Raw genomic sequence first — 22632 nt, 5'->3', positions numbered from 1 at the left:
TCAGACTACTCTGGCAAAGGGTTTTCTGAAGCGAGGAACAAAACAGCTTCTTGCCCTTTTCTCTCAAAAGTCAGAGAACTAAAAGAAAATTAGTGCACAGATAATGGTTTGGAGGAGACCTTCTGGTTTTTGTTTTTGGGGTTTTGTTTTTTTTTATTTAGTTAAAATAATTTCTCAAAAATAAAATTTCAATTTTTGTCCACTTTAGTCCCTCAAATGGGGAATGAAATGGCTCAGTTTACTCTTCTTTGTTATGCCTTATAGAATTTCCCCTGAATGATAAAAGCAGCATGTCTTTGGCCTTGAAACCATGCTTTGTAATCTGAATAATTTAATCAAAAACATCATAACTGCATAAATTGCCTCTGATGGGCTGAGGACGTAAACTACTCACATACCTCTTCAGGGCAGCCACTGTCTACCCAATCTTGCCGGTGACGATCAAATCCACTGGAGCATCTTTAAATGATGACATAGATAGAAGTTGTCCAGATGGAAATAGGAGGAAAACAAGAACAAGAAAGGAAGGGAGAGGAASAGAACAGAGTGACAGAAAGAATAAGTAAATGGTGTGGTATAAAATCCATATGATTTATATGTTATCACTTTTATTAAGGATGCTGTTGCTYACAATATGAGTTACTCCTTTAATCCACTTCAGTGAAAGGTGTTTCAATGAATGGGACTTTATTTTCATTTAAAAATTTATTTMTGGTTTTTAAATTGGAATATCTCCCTTTGACTGAATAATTATTCTTAAGATGCCACTGACCCATAGCATTTTTAAGTTTGATGTCAACTATACTGATCTAAATTAGTTTAATTATTATTGTCCAGACTTCTTGGACAGGAAAATTTAATCCCATGACGGATGCAGTGAACCAGTACAGCTGCTTCTACTTCCTCACCAGATGCAGAAAACTTAAACTGCGTGCATATTTCTTATCAAATTAGGTGACTTTAATAACCAGTTTGCAATATCCTTTCTCTTTTGCTATATATAACAAAAAAAAAATTTAAGAAACATATAACACTTTAATATAATGATTCCCCTGGCAATCCCCATCTCTCAAAAGTGCTATCAGTGATTGTAGGGTAAGTTTGTGTTTCCTAGACAACAAGTAGCATCACAAACAGAAAGCATTATTAAAAWGGCAAGCAAATAACTAAACCACGATGTTCAGCTTTGAAAGATATTCTTCCCAGCTAGGGTGTTTTTTATTTTGTAGGGTTTGTTTTTTTGGTTTCTATATTCATTTCCTGCAGTACTTTGTTATGAGACAGGGTGATGTCATTCTGTACCCACGGTCATAACTCACCTGACTGTACAACAAACAACTTTATTGCTGCCTTTTAATAAGACCAGGCAAGCAAATAAGGTCACAGTTATAGTTTGCTGTATTCAAGAGTAATTTTTTTGTTTTCAAAGAATTGAAAGATGACAAGATGCCCAATTTCAACCAAGATAACAGGTTCACTTGGAAGAATGGAGCAGTGGAGTTCTTTTCAYAGTAGAAGATGTGACAAGATGTAAACGATATTAACAACATACTTGGGGTAATAAACCTCACTATATAATAATTCTGAGMAGAATCTGCAATGTCTTTGAGAAAAGATTTTGATAAAAATGTTTGTTCTTTTGTTATACTTGCACTGATYCACATTGCGCCATTTGCAATATTGCTGAAGGAAATACCCAAACAGGTGTCAATTTTCACACACTCTATAGCAACTGGCTTCTCCAAAAACCTACTGCAGTTAAGAAAAACATGTCCAAATCAGAAATGTATTTCAGAGAAATACAGATAGCTCCTTCCCAATGCATTAGGCCTCTAACATAGGAAGGACATGGATCTGCTGCAGCAAGTCCAGAGGATGCCACAGGACTGGAGTACCTCTCCTAGGARGAGAGGCTGAGAGAGTTGGRGYTGTCCAGCCTGGAGAAGAGAAGGCTCCAGGAAAACCCAATACAGACTTTCCGTACTTAGAGGGAGTTTTTAAGAAAGAYGAAGAGAGACCTTTTATCAAAACCTGTTGTGACAGGACTGGGGGAAATGGTTTTAAATTGAAAGAGAATATATTAATATTGGATATAAGGAAGAAGTTTTTTCAGTGATGCTGGTGAGTCGCTAGAASAGACTGCCAAGAGAAGTTGTGAAAGTTCCATCACTGGAAGTGTTCAAGGTCTGGTTGGATGGAGTTTTGTGCAACCTTGCATCTAGTGCAAGATGTTCCTGCCCATGTCAGGGGGCTGCATTGAGTGACCTTCAAAGGTCCTTTTGAACCCAAACCATTCTATGAATAAAGGCCACTGGAAAAAGRGTTTTCTTGCTGAAGTGTGAGTGAATCAGGGCTATGCAGGGAGCTCAGTACAGCTTCTCCATCCCTGTGGTGTTCTGTCTCCGTGAATGTTTGAAAGAACAAGGAAAATCTTACTAAAGAGAAAGAAATTATGACATGGCATTCCAGGTTGGAATAGAACATTTTTTTTTTTTTAGTCTTCCCTACTTTTCTCTGAAATTTGAAGAGCTTTGTTAGCAACTTSTGTGTCCATCTCAAAGGAGGACTGGACTGATTGTCAGATGTACTGAACTCTCATAAACCCATTACATTTTATTCATATTGCTCTGGCTAAAATCTAATGGGCTTGAGGATATTCAGTTTATCGAAGAAGCAAGCCAAATATTTAGACATGAAATCAAGCCACTCCATAAATTCCTCCACTTGATACAGTAAAAGTAACAGTTACATATCTATGCTAATTCAAACCCAAAGTACTTAGAGCTAGTAGGGATTAACAAACTTAGATTTTATCTCGTATCTAATGGTGTCAAATTTAAGTCTCCAAAGACTAAATTAATAAAAATGTATCCTAGGTGCACCGATTTACAATTCTTAAGTCTTTTCTTAAAAACTACTGAATTACAGTGGTGAGTAACATTTCTGGGGTTAATTTTTTTTTCACCAGAAATTAATCAACCATCAACAATTGAACTTAACATGCAAGAACTTGGAATGTCTCTTTCAAACATGTGAGGCACTCTTGAGAAGACTCTGCCTCAAAAAAAAGTACATTAAACCCTGGGCACTGTTTATTTAACATTTTCCACYGATGCACAGTGAGTCCAAACAGTTTTATCAGAAAGAAGCTTTATCAGGAGTGAGACAGTCTCCTGGCAAACCTGTTTGTGAACTTCCTTTGAGGCATATTTCACTAGATGTCAGCCATAGCAGCTACTGTTGTTGCTGCCTCATTGAGTTGGAATTCTGGAAGCTGTCATTTCAGCACAGYGCCCGCTTTACTGACTGCACTTTTAAAAGCTTCATTTTGTAGCATGGTGATAATTCCCTGTTGCCATTAAAACACTGGAGCAGATTTGATGTGCTGTGCTGTTTATGCCATCTGTCAACACGGCTATTTTATAACAACTTCATTTCCAAGTGATGACCGAACTYGGCTCTGAGGAAAGCAATAATAAAGATGTTCTAGGAAATGAAAATAGGGACATGCATGAAACTCAAGGAATTTCAGGATTTGTGTGGAACTCTGGAGTATTGGTTCAGGGAGGAAAGGGAGRATGAATGTCTCTGCATGTATAGAAATGATGATTTGACATAAAAAATGCAGCTGAGTCTGAGTAACAGGAAAGCTGTCAGAATCCTTTCAGTGAACTCTGTGTAGCCAGAAMGGTTTGGAGATGCCATCCCATCTAMCAAATGCCATTTACCTGTACATGGCAGAGAATATTTAAATGACAAGCAATGTCCATTCAGTGCATGGCACGAAATACTTTGCTCCTCCTTTTTGAAGACAGTTCAATGAGGATGAATAGTAATAATAGTAATCATGACATGAAATACTTTGTTCCTTCTTTTTGAAGCAAGTTCAATGAGGATTAATAATGACAATGACAATGACGATGATGATAATGATTATGATGATGATGATGATGATAATAATAATAATGAGAAAATGTGTACAGAAAATTCATCAAGGTTTAACTTGTAAAACATAAAAACATAATGGAAAATTATTGGGAATGAAAGGGAAAAAGTCTGTATAGACAAATCTTTTCACCAGGTTGAGCTGGTGTAAGACAATCAAGAGCATTGAAATGCACAGCACATGTCCTTTAAACCAATACTTTCCTAGTCCTTTTGGTTCTGCAAAAGCATGTAAAGAATGGAGTTTTTGGAAAGGAAAGGCATTCCAGAAATCTGAAATTATTTTGTAAATACCATGTAATGATTTAGCTCATTTGAAAGGTTTATTAACACAGCTAAATAAAGGRTTAATCTGGAAAATTAACTAGAAAATTGAACAGACAGAACTCTTCTGGCTTCAACAATTGAGGAAGGACAATCATGTTATTAAAAGACTAAGACATTTGCTAAGATGTTTGAACTACTAAAAGAAAAATCTATTTTAAAGAAAAGTATATTTTAAAGTGGAATTTCTTTGCAAGATGAGATAGGAATTAATTTTAATATTAAAATATTCATAATTTTAAAAATTAATATAATATAAAAAATGCTGAAACTTTGTGTCTGCCCAACTGAAAAATAACTCTAATCATAGAGTGATTTTGGGAGGGAAAAATGTTTATCTTTGTGCTTGGCCTGGTTTTGCCTCCCTTTACCACAGAACAGGCTCCATCACCCTTCTAATAACACTTTCTTGGCACACTCTGCTGTCTGGGGAAAGACTAAATTTTCATTCCTTCGTTATTTTCCATGTTCAAATGCAGAACTTTATCAGAGCTCCAAGTGCTTATGAAGTTCCTGTGAAGTGTCACTGTGAGCACCTGTGGTATGCATTTGTAAGTATTTGAAGGTATTTGYGTTGATCACCTAGCCCAATACACCTAGTCATAAATCTGAATTCAAGCATAAATGTGTTCTCTGTATTTATCCTTTACTTAAACATTGCTTAATTAAACTGTACTTCAGAATAGGGCAACAATTTGATTAGTCAGAAGAGGATTTGCTCCCTCCTTGCCCTTGTAAAGTAAAAATAGCTGACTAGCCTAATACAAGGATTTTAAATTAAAGCCACCCTGTACTATTTTAATGTTTATGAAAAATTTGAATGTTCTGAAAGCAGAGTTAATAGTTGATGCAACACTGAATTCCACCATTGTCTCAACTCTATMTGCTGCTCAAAATTTAAAATATTCAGGTAATGATCAGGGCGATCATAGTGGCACAAAGGTCAGTAGAGAATCTTCAACCCGACAGTGGTTCCATAATTTCATGGAATGTAAAGTTTGGAAAAATATAGCTAAATGCTCTGTAAAATCCTCCTGAAATATCAAGTAAACATAGAAGCGAAAGATGTTAAAACTCAAGCTGTTATTTTACTAAAAAAGACTGAACATGCATAAACCTCAATATTTGTAACTCTGACACAACATTTGAATAGGCAGCAAGAAATAAAAACTCCCACAGGGAATTCTTTCTGTTGAAAGAGGTTAGGAATAAAAGTGGCACAAAAGAAGCAAGTTTTATTTCCAATTCAACTAGAAAGAAAAAGAAAAAATTGTGGTTAAAGTGAGACTTGGCAGAATTCTGATTAAAGAAGAATAGGAGGATATTTTTTATAAACTTAACATCMGTTACAACAATAAAGGAAACATGCTGTAAAGCAGATAAATAATAAAAAAATCTGCTTTTGCTAAAGGCTCTGCTTTGAATAGCTAGAGGGAAAAAGAAAGTGTAAGAGGAGGACCCTAGAGTCAAATTTCTGAGATTATAGTATCAGAATTTCTAACAAAATCAGCAGAAATTTTTATCAAATGTGTTCTCTGGGAAGGAGCCACACTGAGATTAGTCCCTGGTTCTAGATTACATTCTCCACTGTTCTGACTTTGTGCATTTGCACCTGCACTAAGTGGGTATAAAGARCCAGAAGCAACACAAGTTAGCAGAGAATTCTGATCTGTTTGCATTGCTACGTGTTTTGCACTAGGGTAACTTCTCAGGGCTCAAGGCAAAGAGCTCTGAAGTGCTGCTGGATGTACTTCACACTCTGGTTAGTGATCCTAACTAGCACAGTTTAGCCCTCCTTTCTAACATGATTGGTTGAACTATTTCCTATCTTTGAATATTCAGCTGACACTGACAATCTCAGAAGTACAGTTAGTGCTGCACACCCACGGATTTAGTCTCATTTTTAAACAAAAATATGAAGGTTGCCTTTGGAGAAAATGTTTCTTTTTCCACTTTAGAGATAAGGAAATAGAGCAAAGGAGACACAAAATGACCAGTTGAGGTAATACAGAATTTGTAACAGAAGCTAGAATTAAGCTAGAATTACAGATTTTCTRTAAACCAGATGAGCATGCACTATTTCACAGCTTCTGTGTTTCCTATAGTWCATATGAATTGTAGAGCTGGGAATGACTTTGAAAAACATCATCTCAGGTGGTGTCCAGCAAGGCACAGATCTCATTCACACATCAGTGCCCATGCTCTGTTTTTTATTCATTCAGGTACTTTCACTGAGATTTTACTCCTTYATAAGAAACCTGCACTGATAACATTTAACAAGCAACTTATTGTAGAGTTAAAGTAGAGTCTTTTTGACAGGATTAAAATGACCTGGTGCCTAGGGATGGTAAGAAATAGGGCTGTTCACATTTCGGGTATCCSACATGAACCTCCAGCAATCATACAGAGTCCTATGGATGATTCAGCACTAATGGGCATCAACATCTGAGCTCCTAAAAAGAATTGCAGCAATGTTTTGGTTAGGCTGGGATACTGCTCCTGTTATATCTCATTCAGAACTCCAAAAAGAGTGAGAATTCAAAGGAAGCAGGAGCTATGACAGGCAAAGTAGGCAGAGAGTGCTAAACTGACTCGACATAATGCAGTGTTTATACGCTTATAAAAGTGTGTGAATTAGGGTTAAGAGTTCTGTTAAAACGCAGTGAACTCTTCAGACATGGAGCAAAAAAAGGAAAGACATGAATCATCCTGTAACTCCTGTAATTATGTTCAAAGCAATTTAAAATTTCAAAGGGGTTTTTTTTTTTTTTCCCCCCCAAATTATTATCATATTTGTGGCGCATTTTTTATTCTAGGAGTCCAATTCTGAAGTCAACATTGAGCAGGAAGTCACCTAAACAGATTACCAAAGAATTACAGAACAGTTTGGGCTTCTCAGTTTCTTAATTAATTGTACATATTGTCTCATCCAGTGATTTCATTAATGCTTTGATAATGCAGATATTGGAAGAGTTAATAGATTTGAATAGAGGGGGAGCTAAATATGACATTAAAGGAAGAATACTGATAAAATTTCATGTATTTCCCTGAACCAGGGAATATCTTCTACAAGGACATGTTAGAAAGGCCTCACTGTTTACATGACTGGAAAGACTGAGAAATATATATGCTATAAAAAATCTGCAGACTATGTTGGGAAACAGRGCAGTTTGCTTCAGTAGGTCTTAATCTCAGATAATCCAAAATTCATGAAGAGACAYATGAGTTTCAGATTCGTTTAAATAAAAGCTTTTGTCAATGTTACATAGGAATATGTGCATAATAATATGTACAATTTAAAATATACAAAAAAAGAGACTTTTCATTCATGGCACTTCCTTATAGAATGATATCCAGGAGGCTAGGAGGCAAATATGGTTCCAACAATGCTCAGTTTATGCTGAGGAGTACAACCATAAGAGTTTAGCACTTCTGGAAAGCAATTGAAACAATTGTGATCATTCTGTCTATGCTAGTACAATAAATGTGCCCAGAAATGTTCTTTGGCACTGAAGACTGCTGGCACACAATGGCCCATTCCTGACCAAGCWAACTCTTTCAGCCTTGAAAAGAAGGAGGTTGCACATAAACACCCAGCCAGGAATAATCCTCGGAACAGTCCAACTCCTGCACCATGCCTGGGAACTGTTCTGGACACTGCTCCTGGGCATGGCCTGAAATCACACCAGGAAATATCATAACTGTTTTAATGGCACATATGACTGTTTTACAATGCCCAGGAACTTTTCCAGGCTCTGTTTAATTTGCAATACTATGTAAAAAGGTATTTGGTATGAGAAGATGAACTAGGCTTGTACAAGTAACTGGGGCTGCCTTTCTGCATTATATTTCAATGAAACATGAGAAAAAAAATTAAGATCAAGTGCAAAAACTTTCCATTACAAAATCTTGATGGATTCCATTAAAAATCACTTAACCTGTTTTATTTATCCTTGTTTTATTTATTTCCCTTGTAATGAGAACAAAGGAAATTATGAGTGATCATAAAAATTTTGGTGGAAGATAGATTTCTCCATAGTAATGCAGTGTGTTCAATGATCATAGTAAAGGAAAAAATCTAATGCTTCAAAAAAAGATTAATATTCWTCCTAAGAATTATCCTAGAGTCAGGTGTGATTATCTGGGCTGCCCTACTCCATAGATGAGTCCTGAGTTTTGACTTTACTGATATGCTCTTTTCTCAGTTTCTGTTGTTTTACTCTTTTTTTTTTAACACTTGGAATAAGGACAGAAGGGATCAGTTGAGAAAATTATTATCCAGGCCAAMAACTTCGGCTGCAATGGATAGGTACTAACAGGGTCTATGAGACAAAAAGTACCCTACTGCATAATTATTATTTTTGCTAGTCCATTAATAAACTTTTTCTGTAACTGAACTTACATGAAAAATCATCCTAAAGTCATAAAGCTTGGATTGGCCAAATTTGTGCATTTTCTAAYACATAATTTTTCAGGCAGAAAAAGATGCCCAAGTTGTTCATCTGTTGTAAGCAGCACAGTTGATTTATTTGAGTCCATGGGAAGAGAAGATCTAGTGCAAAACAGCAGTAGCACTGCTCTATGTACAGTAATGCATAAAAACATTGCAAAATGAGCAATGATGGATAACAGAACTAACCTGTTACGGTACTATCTAATATTTTTTTGATTTCAAAAAAAAAGGACTAGAAAAACTTATTAATTTCATCAGGAGCAGCTTATTTCTGTATTTAGCTCAGAAACTGCTGTTGTAGGGCCCAACAGCTCTTCGTTTCTCAAGAACCTATTTGTTTTGCTTTTTTTTTCCGTTTAACTTTCATATTAGAACTTTGAAGGTTTTTTTCTCTCCAAAGTGAAAACATATATCCTGCTATATGTGGTTTGAGTAGTGACCATGGTCTATTTCAGAATCCACTATTTCCATTAGTGGAACACATTCAGCTCACATGACTCTTCCAGTAGTACAGGAATAGTAGTTAGCATAAAATTGTATAAAGAACTGTACATGATAATCAACAGAGAGAGAACTGGATAAAAATATCTGTGGTTTAGCAAATAAAGATAACACTTGCAAATCAATGTTASTTAGGTTACAGAAAATGTAGCAAATTTCAGAGGTGTGAAAAAGATATAAGTTGGGACTCCACCCACGCAATTGGAAGAAACAGCCCAAGTGTCAAGAAGATAACCTAAATAGAGCAAAAATTATGTTGCAGACAAGATGATAAATTAATGTGTATATATATATATATATATATATATATTTTTTTTTTTTTTACATGATACACTATACTGAGAAAGCCAATGAGAAGTTTGAGACCTTGACTGCGTCCCTCTGTCTTTGAACATGGGCTCCTCCAGCAGTGGTTCCTATCTGAAGAAGTCAAAACCTTCTTGAAGTACTTTCTCTGAATTCAGGTAAAGCACGAACAGTTTATGCCTTATGTGGCAACTTCCCTCTCAAAGCCTTGTGTTTAAGTAACAAACCTAGTTTTCTATGTTTTCTCATTTGTGTTGTGTATTCATCTATTCATCATCTASCTGTATTTTACATCTCAAATTTCATGTATTATGAAAATTACCATCCTAAGCACTTTACAGTACAATTCATTTAATGCAGTGTTGTTAAGTATAAATATTTTAATTCATGATCAAGAAAGTCTGTTTTATTTGAAATTTGAATATACCTTGCATTCTTTGGATTATACAATTAAAGCCCAATAGCTGTGTTAGATGACCATTTGAGACATTTATTTGGGAATCAGACAAACTATAGCATCTTGTGTAGAAACTCACGAGAGAGACAGCCTATCACGCACAGAATGATGACTAGAARCCTGAGTCAAGTTTCTTAAAATGTCTAAAATATGTATTAATTGCATCCTAATGCAATAGGAACTTGTTTGAATTCAAACTTAGCTATCCATTTAAGAAATGAACAGATGAAAATGAAACCAAACTGAAAAGAATTTTGGGCTGCAGTGTGACCGAATGCAATGTGACATAGTTCAGTCAGAAAAACCCCAAAGTCTAATCCTAGAGTAAATGCCTCTCTAGAACACAGCAATACCCACTGGAATGGCTATCACACTCAGGATAAACAAACATTTAAGTCTGTACAGAGCTCTTGCGATATGAAGGATTTATGACTGGCACAGAAGTTACAGTTCTAGATATAAATAGTTCATCAAAGGCTTACCTGGGTTTTGCCTTATTGTTCAATAAATGAAGAATAAAATGTTATAGTATGTAAAAGAATTGCTAAAGAATTTTCTGTAAAGAATTTTATTACTACATATTTTTTTCAGAGCTTTGTCATTATGGTGTCTTAGGTACTTCTGTGAATTTAAATATGAAAATGAAATACAAATGTTGTCATCTAGTTTCCAAATCAATCAGCAAAAGTAAGTATTCTCCAAGGTATATATAACAGGTCGATGTCTTCTATTGCTCCTCGCAGTGGGATTTAAGTGCTTTACTCTCCTCTGCATCTTTGTAAAAGAATTCCTGCATTTATAACAAAACACCTGAGGAATGCCATATATTTGACAGTAGACCTACATGAGACAGATTTTACATTAAGGTCCTAGAACAGTCCAGGCAGTRRCYCTTTCTGTGTTAACTGTGATATTGSTGTCTTGTCCAAGCTGTGAAAAATTTGATATCAYAGAAACCCACAGAGTGGGTAATGAGCAGAGTCTCTAAGCTCCACAAGACACAGCAACAACTCTGGCAAAGGATGTTACTGTAAACATTGAGCTAGTGAAACCAACCTCAAATTTTGAAAGGCCAGTATATTGTAAGAAACAGGGATATATAATATTAATAGTCTGAGTGATGTGCCTTAAATTAATCACTGTGTCTATATCTAGATTAGAATCTCCAAAATGCTTTCCCATCTTCAGGTCCAGGATTTTATAGAAAATATTTTAACAGAAAGACTAGGATTTCAGAGTATTGAGAATTGTAGCAACCTTCTCCTTTTCTAGAGATAATTTAAAGTTCTATAACCCTTGAACTTGTTAAAAATCTGCATCAGGTATGAGCATAACTGCTCATGCTGTTCTGAGTTATTCAGGAAAACAAAGCAAGGTATGCACATGTGTGGCTAATGCTGCAGCTGCAAGAAAACTGGCTAGTTTCAGTATGAAAGCAGGATTCAAATTCAATTGGTTAGATAAAAAATCTGTTAATGTTAGGATCAGGATAATTTTATGGATCTGCTGAGAACATCAGTGAGTACACTGCAGAAGAATGTAGGCAGAAATACTTGGGGAATGAATGGTCTTGCACTGACTTGCACTAAGCCCCTGAGAGCKAGTGCATGTTCACTGGGTTTTTGTTCAGAGACTGAGCTTTTTAGGTTTATTAGCATTAATCATAGGAATTATTCCAGACAATCTGTGCTCAAGGGAATTACAGAAATTCCACAATAATTCGATCGACTCCAGCTACTATCAAATTCCACAAACTCACCAAAAATGTGGAAAGGCTAGTAATCTGCTATTTATCCATGTGAGATTCTCAGTGAATAGCAAATTGCTCTGGCTTCAGGCTAACTTTCAATAAAAACATGTATTGAGCTCAGGATCATCAATGTTCCTTAACAGTACTTTCCAATGCACAGTAATKTACATTTTACTGATGTGCACATTCTAAACATTATTTTAAAGTGCACCTTCAGGATCGCTGAAGCTTACACTCTCTTCTAAACAGAACTGCCATCCCACTTGAGAATATCTATTACTATAATCTTGTGAGGCGTTTTTCATCAAACAATACCATCACTGAGCTCATTCTGGTTTGGGAAAATGCTTTGTTCATTAAACACTTTTGTGTCACTGTCTTTTCTTGCTTTAGTCCCATCAGGCTTGCCATGCATACAAAATTTTCAATTATTGAATGCTAATTTCTTAACAGTTTCTTGCAGTGTATGAGGGCAAATTAGCTTGTCAAATTAAGAGCAAGCACCTTGGAAAGTATTTGAAGAAGTTGGGTGTGGAGCAATTTTCTGCTCAATAAAATATAGATCTACTCGTTGTATCATTTCTATCAGTAATGTATCAGGGCTGACAAATTAACACATTCATTCTTGATACATTTGTTGCACTTGATAAAAAAGATCAATTTCTGTCTTAATACAACTTTTAAAATAGAAGAAAAATATGTAGCATGTTAGTTAGAGGAAATTCAGACAAAGTTCCATAATTTCTGATTCTCAGGTTTGCAATATGATTGTTTCATAATTGGAAAAAAACCAGCATACAGGTTAGAAAAACAGTACTGCCATTACTTTTCATTTATCACAGGGTAAATTTGACCTAATTCAACAATCTGGTTTTTAAAACCCAGGTGTTAGGACTCAGTTATGTTTTCACATAAAACCACTCCAGCATAAAGAACTTTTGCAGTAGCATACAAACATCCAGAATCTGAGCACATTTCTTTTGCTTTGTCTGAAGCAGAATGAAGACACATGGATAAAATGGAATATATTTAACARAATGGAATATATTTAACTATATTTTAAACATCTAGCCCTTCAGAAGCATCTAAAATGAGATTTTCCTTGTCATTTGTATATGAAACTATTATGTTGATTGGATTATATATGCTCCCTCTGGTGGTTTATTTAATTCATGGAAATGCTTCACTATTTTTTTTTTTGTTTGTTTATAATTCAATGGCTAAGATACATGGCCAGTTTTGTAATAACAGCATACTACTGTCAGTTAAATAGTGTTTGGATAAAAACACCCTGGATATGAATCAGCAAGTCTTCCTCCCATCTTTTAATTTKTAATTAACTATGAAATATTCCTAAAGCAATCAAACAAAAGAAATTTAAAACCTGAAATAATTAAAATGAGGAAGTATTTAAAAGCATTTTGAACCAACCTCGAGGACTTATGATGGAGTGATAAAATCCATGGACAAGGGAAGGTCAATGGATRTTGCCTATCTGGAATCCTGTAAGGTCTCTGACACTGTCCCCCATAGTATCCCCCTCTAAATGCAGAGATACAGATTTGTGGTTGGATGGTGCAGTGGGTGAGGAATTGGTGAGATGTTTGCACCTAGAAAGGAGTGGTCAAAGAGGATCAGTGTTCCTCCCGAAGGAGATCTGTGACAAATGATCCCTCAGGGCTGTGCTCACTGTCTTCACGGATAACACAGACAATGGGTTTGAGTGCACCCTCAGCAGTTTGCAGATGACACCAAGTGAGTGATGTGCTCTGCCTTTCCCTGCTCTCCAGTGGAATCTACAACTTTTGTTGTGGTATCGCCTACCCAATCAAAGCTGAGGGAAGTGCAGGTATCAAGCAATAAGCTAGATGTTTCTTATTTGGATTCAATTATTTTCTTTTGTAAATCCAGAGGCTTCTGTAGTAAGATGGAATAGTAATTATTTTTATGGGTTTTTTTATAATTCTTTATGGAAGGTATTTTGCTCAACTGATAAGTATTTTAGATTACAGAAGGCTGTTACTTATACTACARTATTTGAGTCAATAACTTTTTTATGAAAACAAGTCTTGTCAATAGGGACATACAGAACAACAAACAAAAAACCTAATCCTTTCCCTCTTCATGATATTAAAAATTTCCAGACATTTGAAAGTCAATTAAACGTATTTCCAACTTCCTTCTAAAGGAAGTATGAACAAATAAGATATTTCAAACTTGTTCAGAAGTACAGGAGACAAGTAATAGGCATTTCTTTTTATCTCAATTACCGTAAAGGCACTGTCACTGTCACAAAAGAAAACTGTCACTTCATATTTCAACTGTAACAGGTTTTCCTAAAAGCTGCAGGTGACTCAAGATTCTTCCTTCMCCACTTTCCTAGCTAATCAGCATGGAATGCAAAACAACTTGTTTCTTTATTACCTGCTTAGATGGGAATGGTGATTATCATAATAAAAGATTAGAAGTATCAAGCCTTAAATCACATTACCGCTACTATTCCCAGACACATTTCTGATTTTTTACTTTTTTACTTTGCTCAGAACWCATTCCATAAACTCCAGCCATAACCTTTTCATTTACACAACTAGTGCTATTRTTGGCACACAGGATTAAGCATTGAAGTAAAATGAATCACAAATGGGATTCTTTGTGGGGTTTTTTTTTTGGTTTTTTTTTAAGCTCAGGATTGCTTTAAGAGTGTAAGAAGCTTTGGGAGCTGTAGATACATACATGGGCAGTATGACTCTGCCTAAAGTACTCGGAGTGTCCTGGCTCATCACTGCACTCAGAAAGGCCTGGAATTTGTTCAGTCTGATTCAGGGCTTTTCCAAACTGGGGGTTTGCACTCCATGGTCAATGCCATGACCTGTCTGATTTCAAACCAGATCACTCAATGCATACTCTGGAAAACAGAAACTTGTGAGGATTAGAGTGCAAAATTTAACTTTTCAGGAAATTCTCCAGCAGGGCTGCCTGGAGAGCAGTGCCAGGAGCTAATCCTGAGTCTCCAGGCAGCCAGTGCCTGAGAAGAGTGGGGCTGGTCTGAGCTGGAGCCATACAAGGAAGTTTCAGTGCTCAGGCTTACACATCTCCACATCTCATGGACCATGTTTCAGGGGTGACCTGTTTTCAGAGCACCATGTTCACTTACCTCCTGTGCCTCTGGGGTTTCTCTGGTCCCTGCCAGACCAAAGGCAGTGTCACCCTTAAAGGAGCTTCATGGGGCTTGGGGATTTCACTGCTGAGCCCTGCTTAGATTCATCTGAAGATCTTCATACAAAGTGTTGGACCCTTTTGGAGATTTTTTGGTCCTAGATACTTAAGTCCAGAATTTGGTAAAAGGATGCTTTTAGCACTGCTCTCCTATTCTGTGTAACTCCCCTAAGTGAGTCTGCCAGCAAAACATCCTTGTGGATCTATCTGCCAGGCTTTTGGGTACCCTTGGCATAGGCACACAAGTTTGATGATTAAAAATTTGAATATAGGTACCAAAAGCGATAGTTGAGTTAAGCTATTATCTAAACTGTTTACAGCTCCTGCCCTTGGTACCACAGTACTCCAGCTCTCCATCTTCGGTGTTGGGGTGATGGTACCACATCCAACCTGACTGATATTGCATGTATTGGGAGATGTTCTTATCCTGTATTAATGAAGTGAAGCATGAGACTTCAAAGCCTGAGTCTCCAGCATGCACAGATTGCAAAGATGTGTTATTTGGCTGCTTATTTCTGAACATACAGAAATATCAGTTGTGCTTCCCTGCCCAAATCTGAGAATTTCCTGAAGTTCATCAAAATAAAAACATCAATATCTAGAGAAGCTTTATTTATTGGATGACTAAAAATATTTCAAGGAACTTATTTAAGTATAAGCAAGCAAGTTTTACAAACTGAAGCTATAAAATGACAGCAAGGTTGTCTTAAAGCTTCCAAAAGTTTTCCTAGAGAATAGGAAATCTCTAACATGCAAGCTATACTAAGTGCCTAGAGTATATAAACATTTTCAGAAACATAACAAGATGATATAAACAAATCTAACATTAATGAATTGTCCCAATTTTTATATGTCAGGAAGTCAGAGATAATGAAGGGCTTGTGATCCAAGTTTCAGCCACAGGAGACTACCATGGGACAGATGTTAAAATGTTTCTGGCATTTCATAGACATGGATACTTGTGTTGGAGAAAGTTATATCATTTTAGCTTACATATTTATAATTAATCTCCTTTTGAACAGCTTTACATATGAAACAGTTATGAAAAATACATAGTTCACAAAAAATGAGCTCCTGGGGGGATCCTCCATCTGCTGAAGTCAAAGGCAAATGATGTGCTTTAGCTTCAGTCATGATAAAACTGTATGACACACATCATGTTGGATTTCAGAGTGGATGGTGTGATGACCCCTTATGAAAAGGCTTATGGCGATGTAAGCCTGTAGAGAGTGCAGGAATAGTGGATTTGGCCCTGAATMAAATACAAAACAAACCTGCATCTCCAACCATTGCAGAGTTTGCCCAGCAGCTGGGCTGAAGTTACAGGTTGGAAAGTCATTGTGGCAGGATAAAGCTATTTTCATTCTAACACAGATTGCCCACATGGGGGAGTACAGTTTTTCTGCAATGGTTCTGCTGCTGGTCAATTTTCCTTGAGCAACTACAGGTGTGACATAAACTTTTCTTTCCCCAAAAAACCTGTACTTTGCTGAATGAATGACTGAATATGTGGATTAAATATTATGCAAAGGGAAAAAACCCATATGCAAGATGKTGCTCCTGGTAGTTGCTCTGGCTAAATGGGGTAATAAGTCCCTGAGAAAAAAAGGGTTTGTWGAATTGGTATACATTTGTGTTTCCCAATGGACATTTGTGTGTTTGCTATCCACATGGAAGTCTGACTGCTCGAGATCTCACTTTAGAGCACCAAAGTGCTTCTGTTGCACCATGGAAAGAACATCCCTKTGTGTTTCAGGCATTTCTGAGCCTCACTACCTCCCAGTCCCTTCAGAAGCAATCAGGCATTCTCCCTCTGCAAAAATCTGAGCATCAGGTGGGTCGGTAGATTATTGATACCCTGAAAAGCAGTCACTGCCAGTCAAAAGCCTTCTTCAGGCTTTTGCAACAAAGGCTGATGGGCTTCCCCACTCTGGGTTTTGCCTAAAGCCATGAGAGACAGTTTTGGTTCCTCACCTCTAGGACCAGTGTGTCCAGTCAGATTTACAACTGAGAAGAAGCATTACTCAGGCATTACTCCTAAGCATTACTCCTACTACAAAAATCCTTATGACCACTCATTTGAAAGCAGGCTGCAAATAYTAATTTTATTTGTCCTCTAGGCACCTCTGAAATGTCTAAGTTAATACTTCATGTAATGCTTTGCTCTTGTTTTTTCAAGCGGATTTTATCCTTCTGCAGCAGAGCAATGTGTATCATAGAAGAGATAAAGGTCTTCATTGATTTGCAAGGCTGGTGAGTGAAGAGCAGGGACACACAGAAAAAGCCGGAGGACTGTGAGGTAGGAATGAACAACTTTCCATCCTTCATGATTTTTAACCAGGTTATTATATTTTCTTGTTCAGGAAATCCTTCTTTATCTCATACAAAAAGAACATTTGAACACAGCAAATTWATTTTTGTGGAGAATAAAACCACAATGTGATACTGAAGGAAATAATTCTGAGCAYTCTTCTTTGATCCAGACATTGCCACTGAGAATGGAATAAGATTTTTAAATTTGTATCTCTCTAAAATAAATATACATGCTGAAAAAGAGCAAGGTAAAAGAAGACAGGCACTAGACTAGAAGTCCAGAGAGAGTATCCAGAACTGGTAGAAAATTTTCAAAGCTGAGATTAAATGATTCCTCATCACAATAATCCTGCAGTGTAACCAAATAAATGTCCAGTTTTCACGTTTTGGAAAGCAAGTTGCCTGTTTTACAAAACATTTAACAATTTATTATTTCAGATCTGTTTCTCCATAGAGATGAAATAATTGAAATTGCTCATTTTGGAAACTGGAGAAGAGTGGCCAAGAAAGATAATGAGGCCTGAGACAGACATCATCACCAAAGCCATGTTACTGGAGGAAACAGCAAGTTAACAAATTAGATATAAAATACCTAATAAGATGTTTGGGAACGGACCACAGCCTCTATGGTCAAGTCCTAGATGAACAAAATCATAAAGAAACTGGTCTGATCTCACAGCTGGCCCTGAGCAGCATATTAGTCTGGATGATCTTTAGAGCATCCTTCCATCCTGAGCTATTTTATGGCTCTATACACAATTCTCCATTTGCTAAAACTTAACTGAATATTATTCACCCTAATAGATAAAAATTGGATGTCATGACTGTTTTTAAACTACTGAAATTCCCATGCAGAAGCATATTCTTAATTTCCTTTTCTGGATCTACCCTTTTTTCTAAGGAATCCTCTCCAGTTCCTGCTTTTGCTGGTAGTCAAACCATGTCCAAAGACAGCCTGCATGAAGTGACAGTCTCAGTACTGTCAGTAATRGGCTAATTAATAGCAATAAAGCTCCTCAGTCTGCCTGCTGCAGCTTGTCAAAGGCACAACCACGCTGCAGAATGGAGACAGCTGGTTTTGGGAAACAGCACAAGACTGCCTCACAGTAGGCTCATCTTTGACTGCAGTGTGATCTCCACAGGCGAAAGAAAAAGCAAGGTTTTCTGTGTTCAAACTTTAACTGAATAGAAATAGATGTCTTCAGACTGTATCTTTTTCAGCAGTAAATCACACCTTGCCAGTTGTGAGGGAACAGCCACAAATTCTCCAAAATGAGCAGAAGGAGCCATGGTGTGACTACATGCCTGTTTTTGCCCCTGCTAAAGGTGAAGGATAAAGCTGAGCTCTCCGCGTGAACTTGTGCCTTAGTGAGCAAAACAGATTTTCCAGCAATATCAGAACTCAGGAAACTCAGGTCTTCAGAAACAACAGAAAAACACAAAGGATCTGAAGGTTTACCTGTTCTGCACAAGAAGTCTGAACTTTACTATATAACTGAATTTATCCAAACAGAAAAGGGAACACTGGCCACCAAGGAACAGGCTTTGCTCAAACCAAAGCCAACAGAAGCTCAGTGCTACTGTATCTAATGATGGAAGGAGAATCAAGCAATGCTGAAAGCCAGGAATTGGCAAAAGCAACCAAGAACTGCTCATGCTTGCCTGGAACACTTTTCTAGAAGTATTCTTACTCTTGAAGGTATTTGCTATTACAAGGTATTTTCTATTACATGATTTGAAGGTGTTTTCTATTACATGATTTCATTCCACTAAAAAGGTTTTTGCAAGACAAATGGGGAACAGTTACTTTTCAAGCGACTTCTTAAAGGAGTTGCAGCTTATGAAAACATAAAAATGACCCCAATTTCCTAATTCTGTGCCATGTTCTTCAGCTATTTACCACTTGTCAAATTACTGCACTATTTTAGCATGTTTATTACCTTTTCTTGTTTCAGCATACATCCATTTCATACACAGTATTTCTGAACCTAATCACTAGAGCTGAAAAGCACAGCAACAATAAATATCCATTATGATACTGCTTTTTATCTCAGAGAACTGGTGCTAAATTCTTGCCATGAAGGTCAGTGAAGGTCTGTGAGTGAAAAAATTTTTGGAAAGCTACAACTGCTCCAGTCTAAATCCCTCCTGCCACAAACTTGACTGTCCTCGTCAATGTGGCAGTGAGAGGCTGAGGAGACCCAATTCACCCATTATGTATAAGGACAGGTTAAAAATCAARATACACTGACTGTTTAGATGTATTGGTCTCCCTGCTGTTAACAAGAAAGTCTTTACAGTTCTGTTAACATCCTGCATCTCCATGTGAAGCCAGGAATGTAGGAAGAAAACATAATTTTTATTATGATTTCTTCTTATTGTTGTACTTCAGAAGGATTTTAAAGTATGACTGAAGAAATAAGAACAAGGGATTAACTCTCCAGTCAACTGTTTTGACTGTTCTTGCCTAATTGTTGAAGTGAAATCTGATGATGATGAGATGCTGGTGATCTCACTTGAGGTTTATGTTCATGTGAATGCATGCATACAAACCCAAATATAGCAACTTTTACTGCTGAGTAACCTGTAGGCTATGTTTTTAGATATTCTTTGAGCACAGCTGCATAGCCACACACACACAAAAAAGAGAAAAAAAAAATAGAAAAAAAAAATTCTTTTCTTTACCTTTGGAGTTTACTGCACCAGCTGCAGTTGAAACCAATCTGGGCAGTGACACAGGGACCACAGCTGGTAAACTGGAGACAAGCTGGGATGTAGATAAATGCAAATTATTAAATTAGTCTCATATATATTTCACATAAAAAGCATAAAAGAAGAATAGATATTCTGATAATATATATATTTRCAAACTTGACAGGTTCACTCATGTTTAAACTAAGACCCAGCCTATTACCATGCTTCGTGCAACTGCATGCACAAAAATACAATTCATCTGTGGTACTCCATTTGTAAATGTATTCCTACTTCCACATCTGTTCATTCAGCTTCATTCTTAAATGTTTATCTTTTTGCTCAATATTAAGTATTTCCTTAAATCTCTTCTTTCCCTGGCTCCACTGTTCTTTGGTGTTGCTAATTTACAGACATAAGCAGATAAAAAGACTAACAGAAAAATAGGCCAGAACTATAACTGGATCAATAAAAAAGAAAAAGAACAGAGGTTTCTATTCTTTTTACAGTAGCACAGCTGGCATTTTAAACCCTGAGGTTTCTAAACCATGTAGTTTTACCTTGGAAAGAAGAGCCAGGTGAACTGCAAAATATTTGGAGTAATTTGTTTGGGGATATTCCTTTGTGATGTTATGCACAGTACACAGAAGAATTCATGTTTGCATTGCAAGCATGAAAACTGGTTGTTTTATTTTTTTCTTGAGGAAAAACATTAAAGATAATATAATCATTCTTCTGAACAAATAATTTGGCATAAATTTGATTCAAAACCTACTGGGAGCTATATTCCTATAAACTAACTTGAGATACATGAGGATGTACTGGATAATGCATCATCCATATGGGAGTCTTGGAGACGATAAATGAATCTGTTCATAATTCCAAGTCTACAGATAAAACAAAATATTTGAAATTGTGTATGTGTTGCTGGGAGGGAGAGGGAGATGCTTCCTAGAGCTGGCTCCTGCTTATGTAATGTTTTGCTTACTTGGAAGAGGTATCATTTCGACAGCTGAGAGATTGGTAATCTTTGACATCTGTAGCTCCACCCTGTGGTATTCATAAATTGTTCTTCTGCGGACATCTAACAGGAAAGAAAAGAAAAAAAATAATATTTTATTATTTTGCAGTTTTTACATTGTGAAAAATAGAGAGGGTAATGAATGCTCACTGCTCCTTGGGTGCACATATGGCAACCGGTTTCCTCAAGAACATATTTTTAATTTTGATTATCACAAAATAACGTGTAAAGATAGATATTTTTCAGTTGAGAAACCCTCCAACTGAAAAAATATGTACTTCTCCTGGCAAAGAATTATGAAAATGCTAAATGTGGTCCCAAGCATCTTAGTCATTGATTCAGGCAGAAATTCTAGAGTACACTGTCAGACATTTTAGAGTGTATTTCAAATGCTTGCTTTCTGAAGACATTTCTCAGCTGACAGACTTCAGAGCTTTATAAGCTCCCTTTGTCAGTTCTTGCCAAGATGTGCAAACAAAACTGATTTCATTGCTTAATCAAATTTGTTAGCTACAAGATGGCTCACATCTAAATGTACTAGACTATATTTTTATATTATAACATTATATTAAAGAAGACAAGTCTTCCTAACTTTACAYATAATCTTTACACAAGCTGACTGCACCTGAGTTTCTCAAGGCAGAAATTCAATTTAGTCAATGCACTGTTCTTGAAGGTTTTGAACTCACAAGCAACTATAAGACCCAAGCACAAGATAAATGTGAAAAAAATCACATWATTTCCCAGAACAATATCCTACAATGTGTTCTGAAAATTCCAGATTTTGTGTGCATTTGCAATAGACTGGTGAGCTTGTATATTTGCAAGTTAAAAGTACAACCTGTAACTCCCATCTGGCACAAGAACGACAAATTTCTTATGTGCTCGTTTCATATTTATGTTCTTTTTGAAGGTCTGCTAAACTAACTGAAATCCAAGCTAAACACAATCACTGACCCTGTGCAATCATTCCAGAGAGGAATAAAGGGTTACTACAAAGGACTAACCGGTTACCCAGGTCAGTGACCAATCTCAGTCTAYATGCAACAGAAGAAAAGTGACTTGTAGACAGTCACAAAATCAATCTTAGGAGGTCTTCTGATTGCCAGTCCTGTATGGATTAGGGCACACCTTGCTGCTTGAGGAAGCAGCTTTTCTGCCCTCTCTAGTCTCAGGGAGAAGTAGGCACTATTTCATTTTCAGACAATGATGTTTCTGTTTATCTCCAAAACAGCACCATTGACAACCACTTCTTGCAATTTATTTGAAACTTTGCTATAACTTCATCCTTCCTGGTAGCAGATTTCTCTTTCAGTGTGAAATGAACCTATAATTGAACAATTTTTATGTTTTACCTACAAAGCCATTCTGACTAGTTAAAAAATAGATATGGCAGGTGCCAAAGTTTACCCCAATAAATGCCTTAGCCATGTCCTTCARACCCAATGGACAGAAAGAGTTTTCAAGACCAAGCTAATCATGTGCTGGTGTAGGGAAAAGCTCTTGCCAGCTGCAAGAGGTTTATGCTCACAGGAGGTAGATCTCATAAAAGCCAAATCACAGTCATTGTAAAATGTCTCTGAAATGAGCTCCTGCCAATGCTGAAGGCTGTAATTTGTTTCCACAGAAATCTTTAACATTCTGTCCAAAAAAAA

At 36.6% G+C, this 22632-nt stretch overlaps 1 protein-coding gene across 1 annotated transcript in view; it reads right to left on the bottom strand.

The window, feature by feature from the left end:
- Positions 1-22632, bottom strand: part of PLXDC2 (plexin domain containing 2) — a 241017-nt gene that overhangs the window by 30910 nt on the left and 187475 nt on the right. Inside the window, exons 8-10 of the mRNA XM_057383620.1 lie at positions 20945-21040; positions 19951-20032; positions 399-459 (exon numbers count right to left, since the gene is read on the bottom strand). Of these exons, the coding sequence (XP_057239603.1) occupies positions 399-459; positions 19951-20032; positions 20945-21040 (239 nt within the window). The remainder of the gene's footprint in view (positions 1-398; positions 460-19950; positions 20033-20944; positions 21041-22632) is intronic.

The sequence above is a fragment of the Malurus melanocephalus genome, unplaced genomic scaffold, assembly GCF_030028575.1.
Source record: "Malurus melanocephalus ecotype Western Australia unplaced genomic scaffold, MMel_1.1 scaffold_14, whole genome shotgun sequence".
NCBI classification, from domain to species: Eukaryota; Metazoa; Chordata; class Aves; order Passeriformes; family Maluridae; genus Malurus; species Malurus melanocephalus.
The sequence above is the reverse complement of the archived record's forward strand: the minus strand, read 5'-3'. Positions and strand labels throughout refer to the sequence as shown.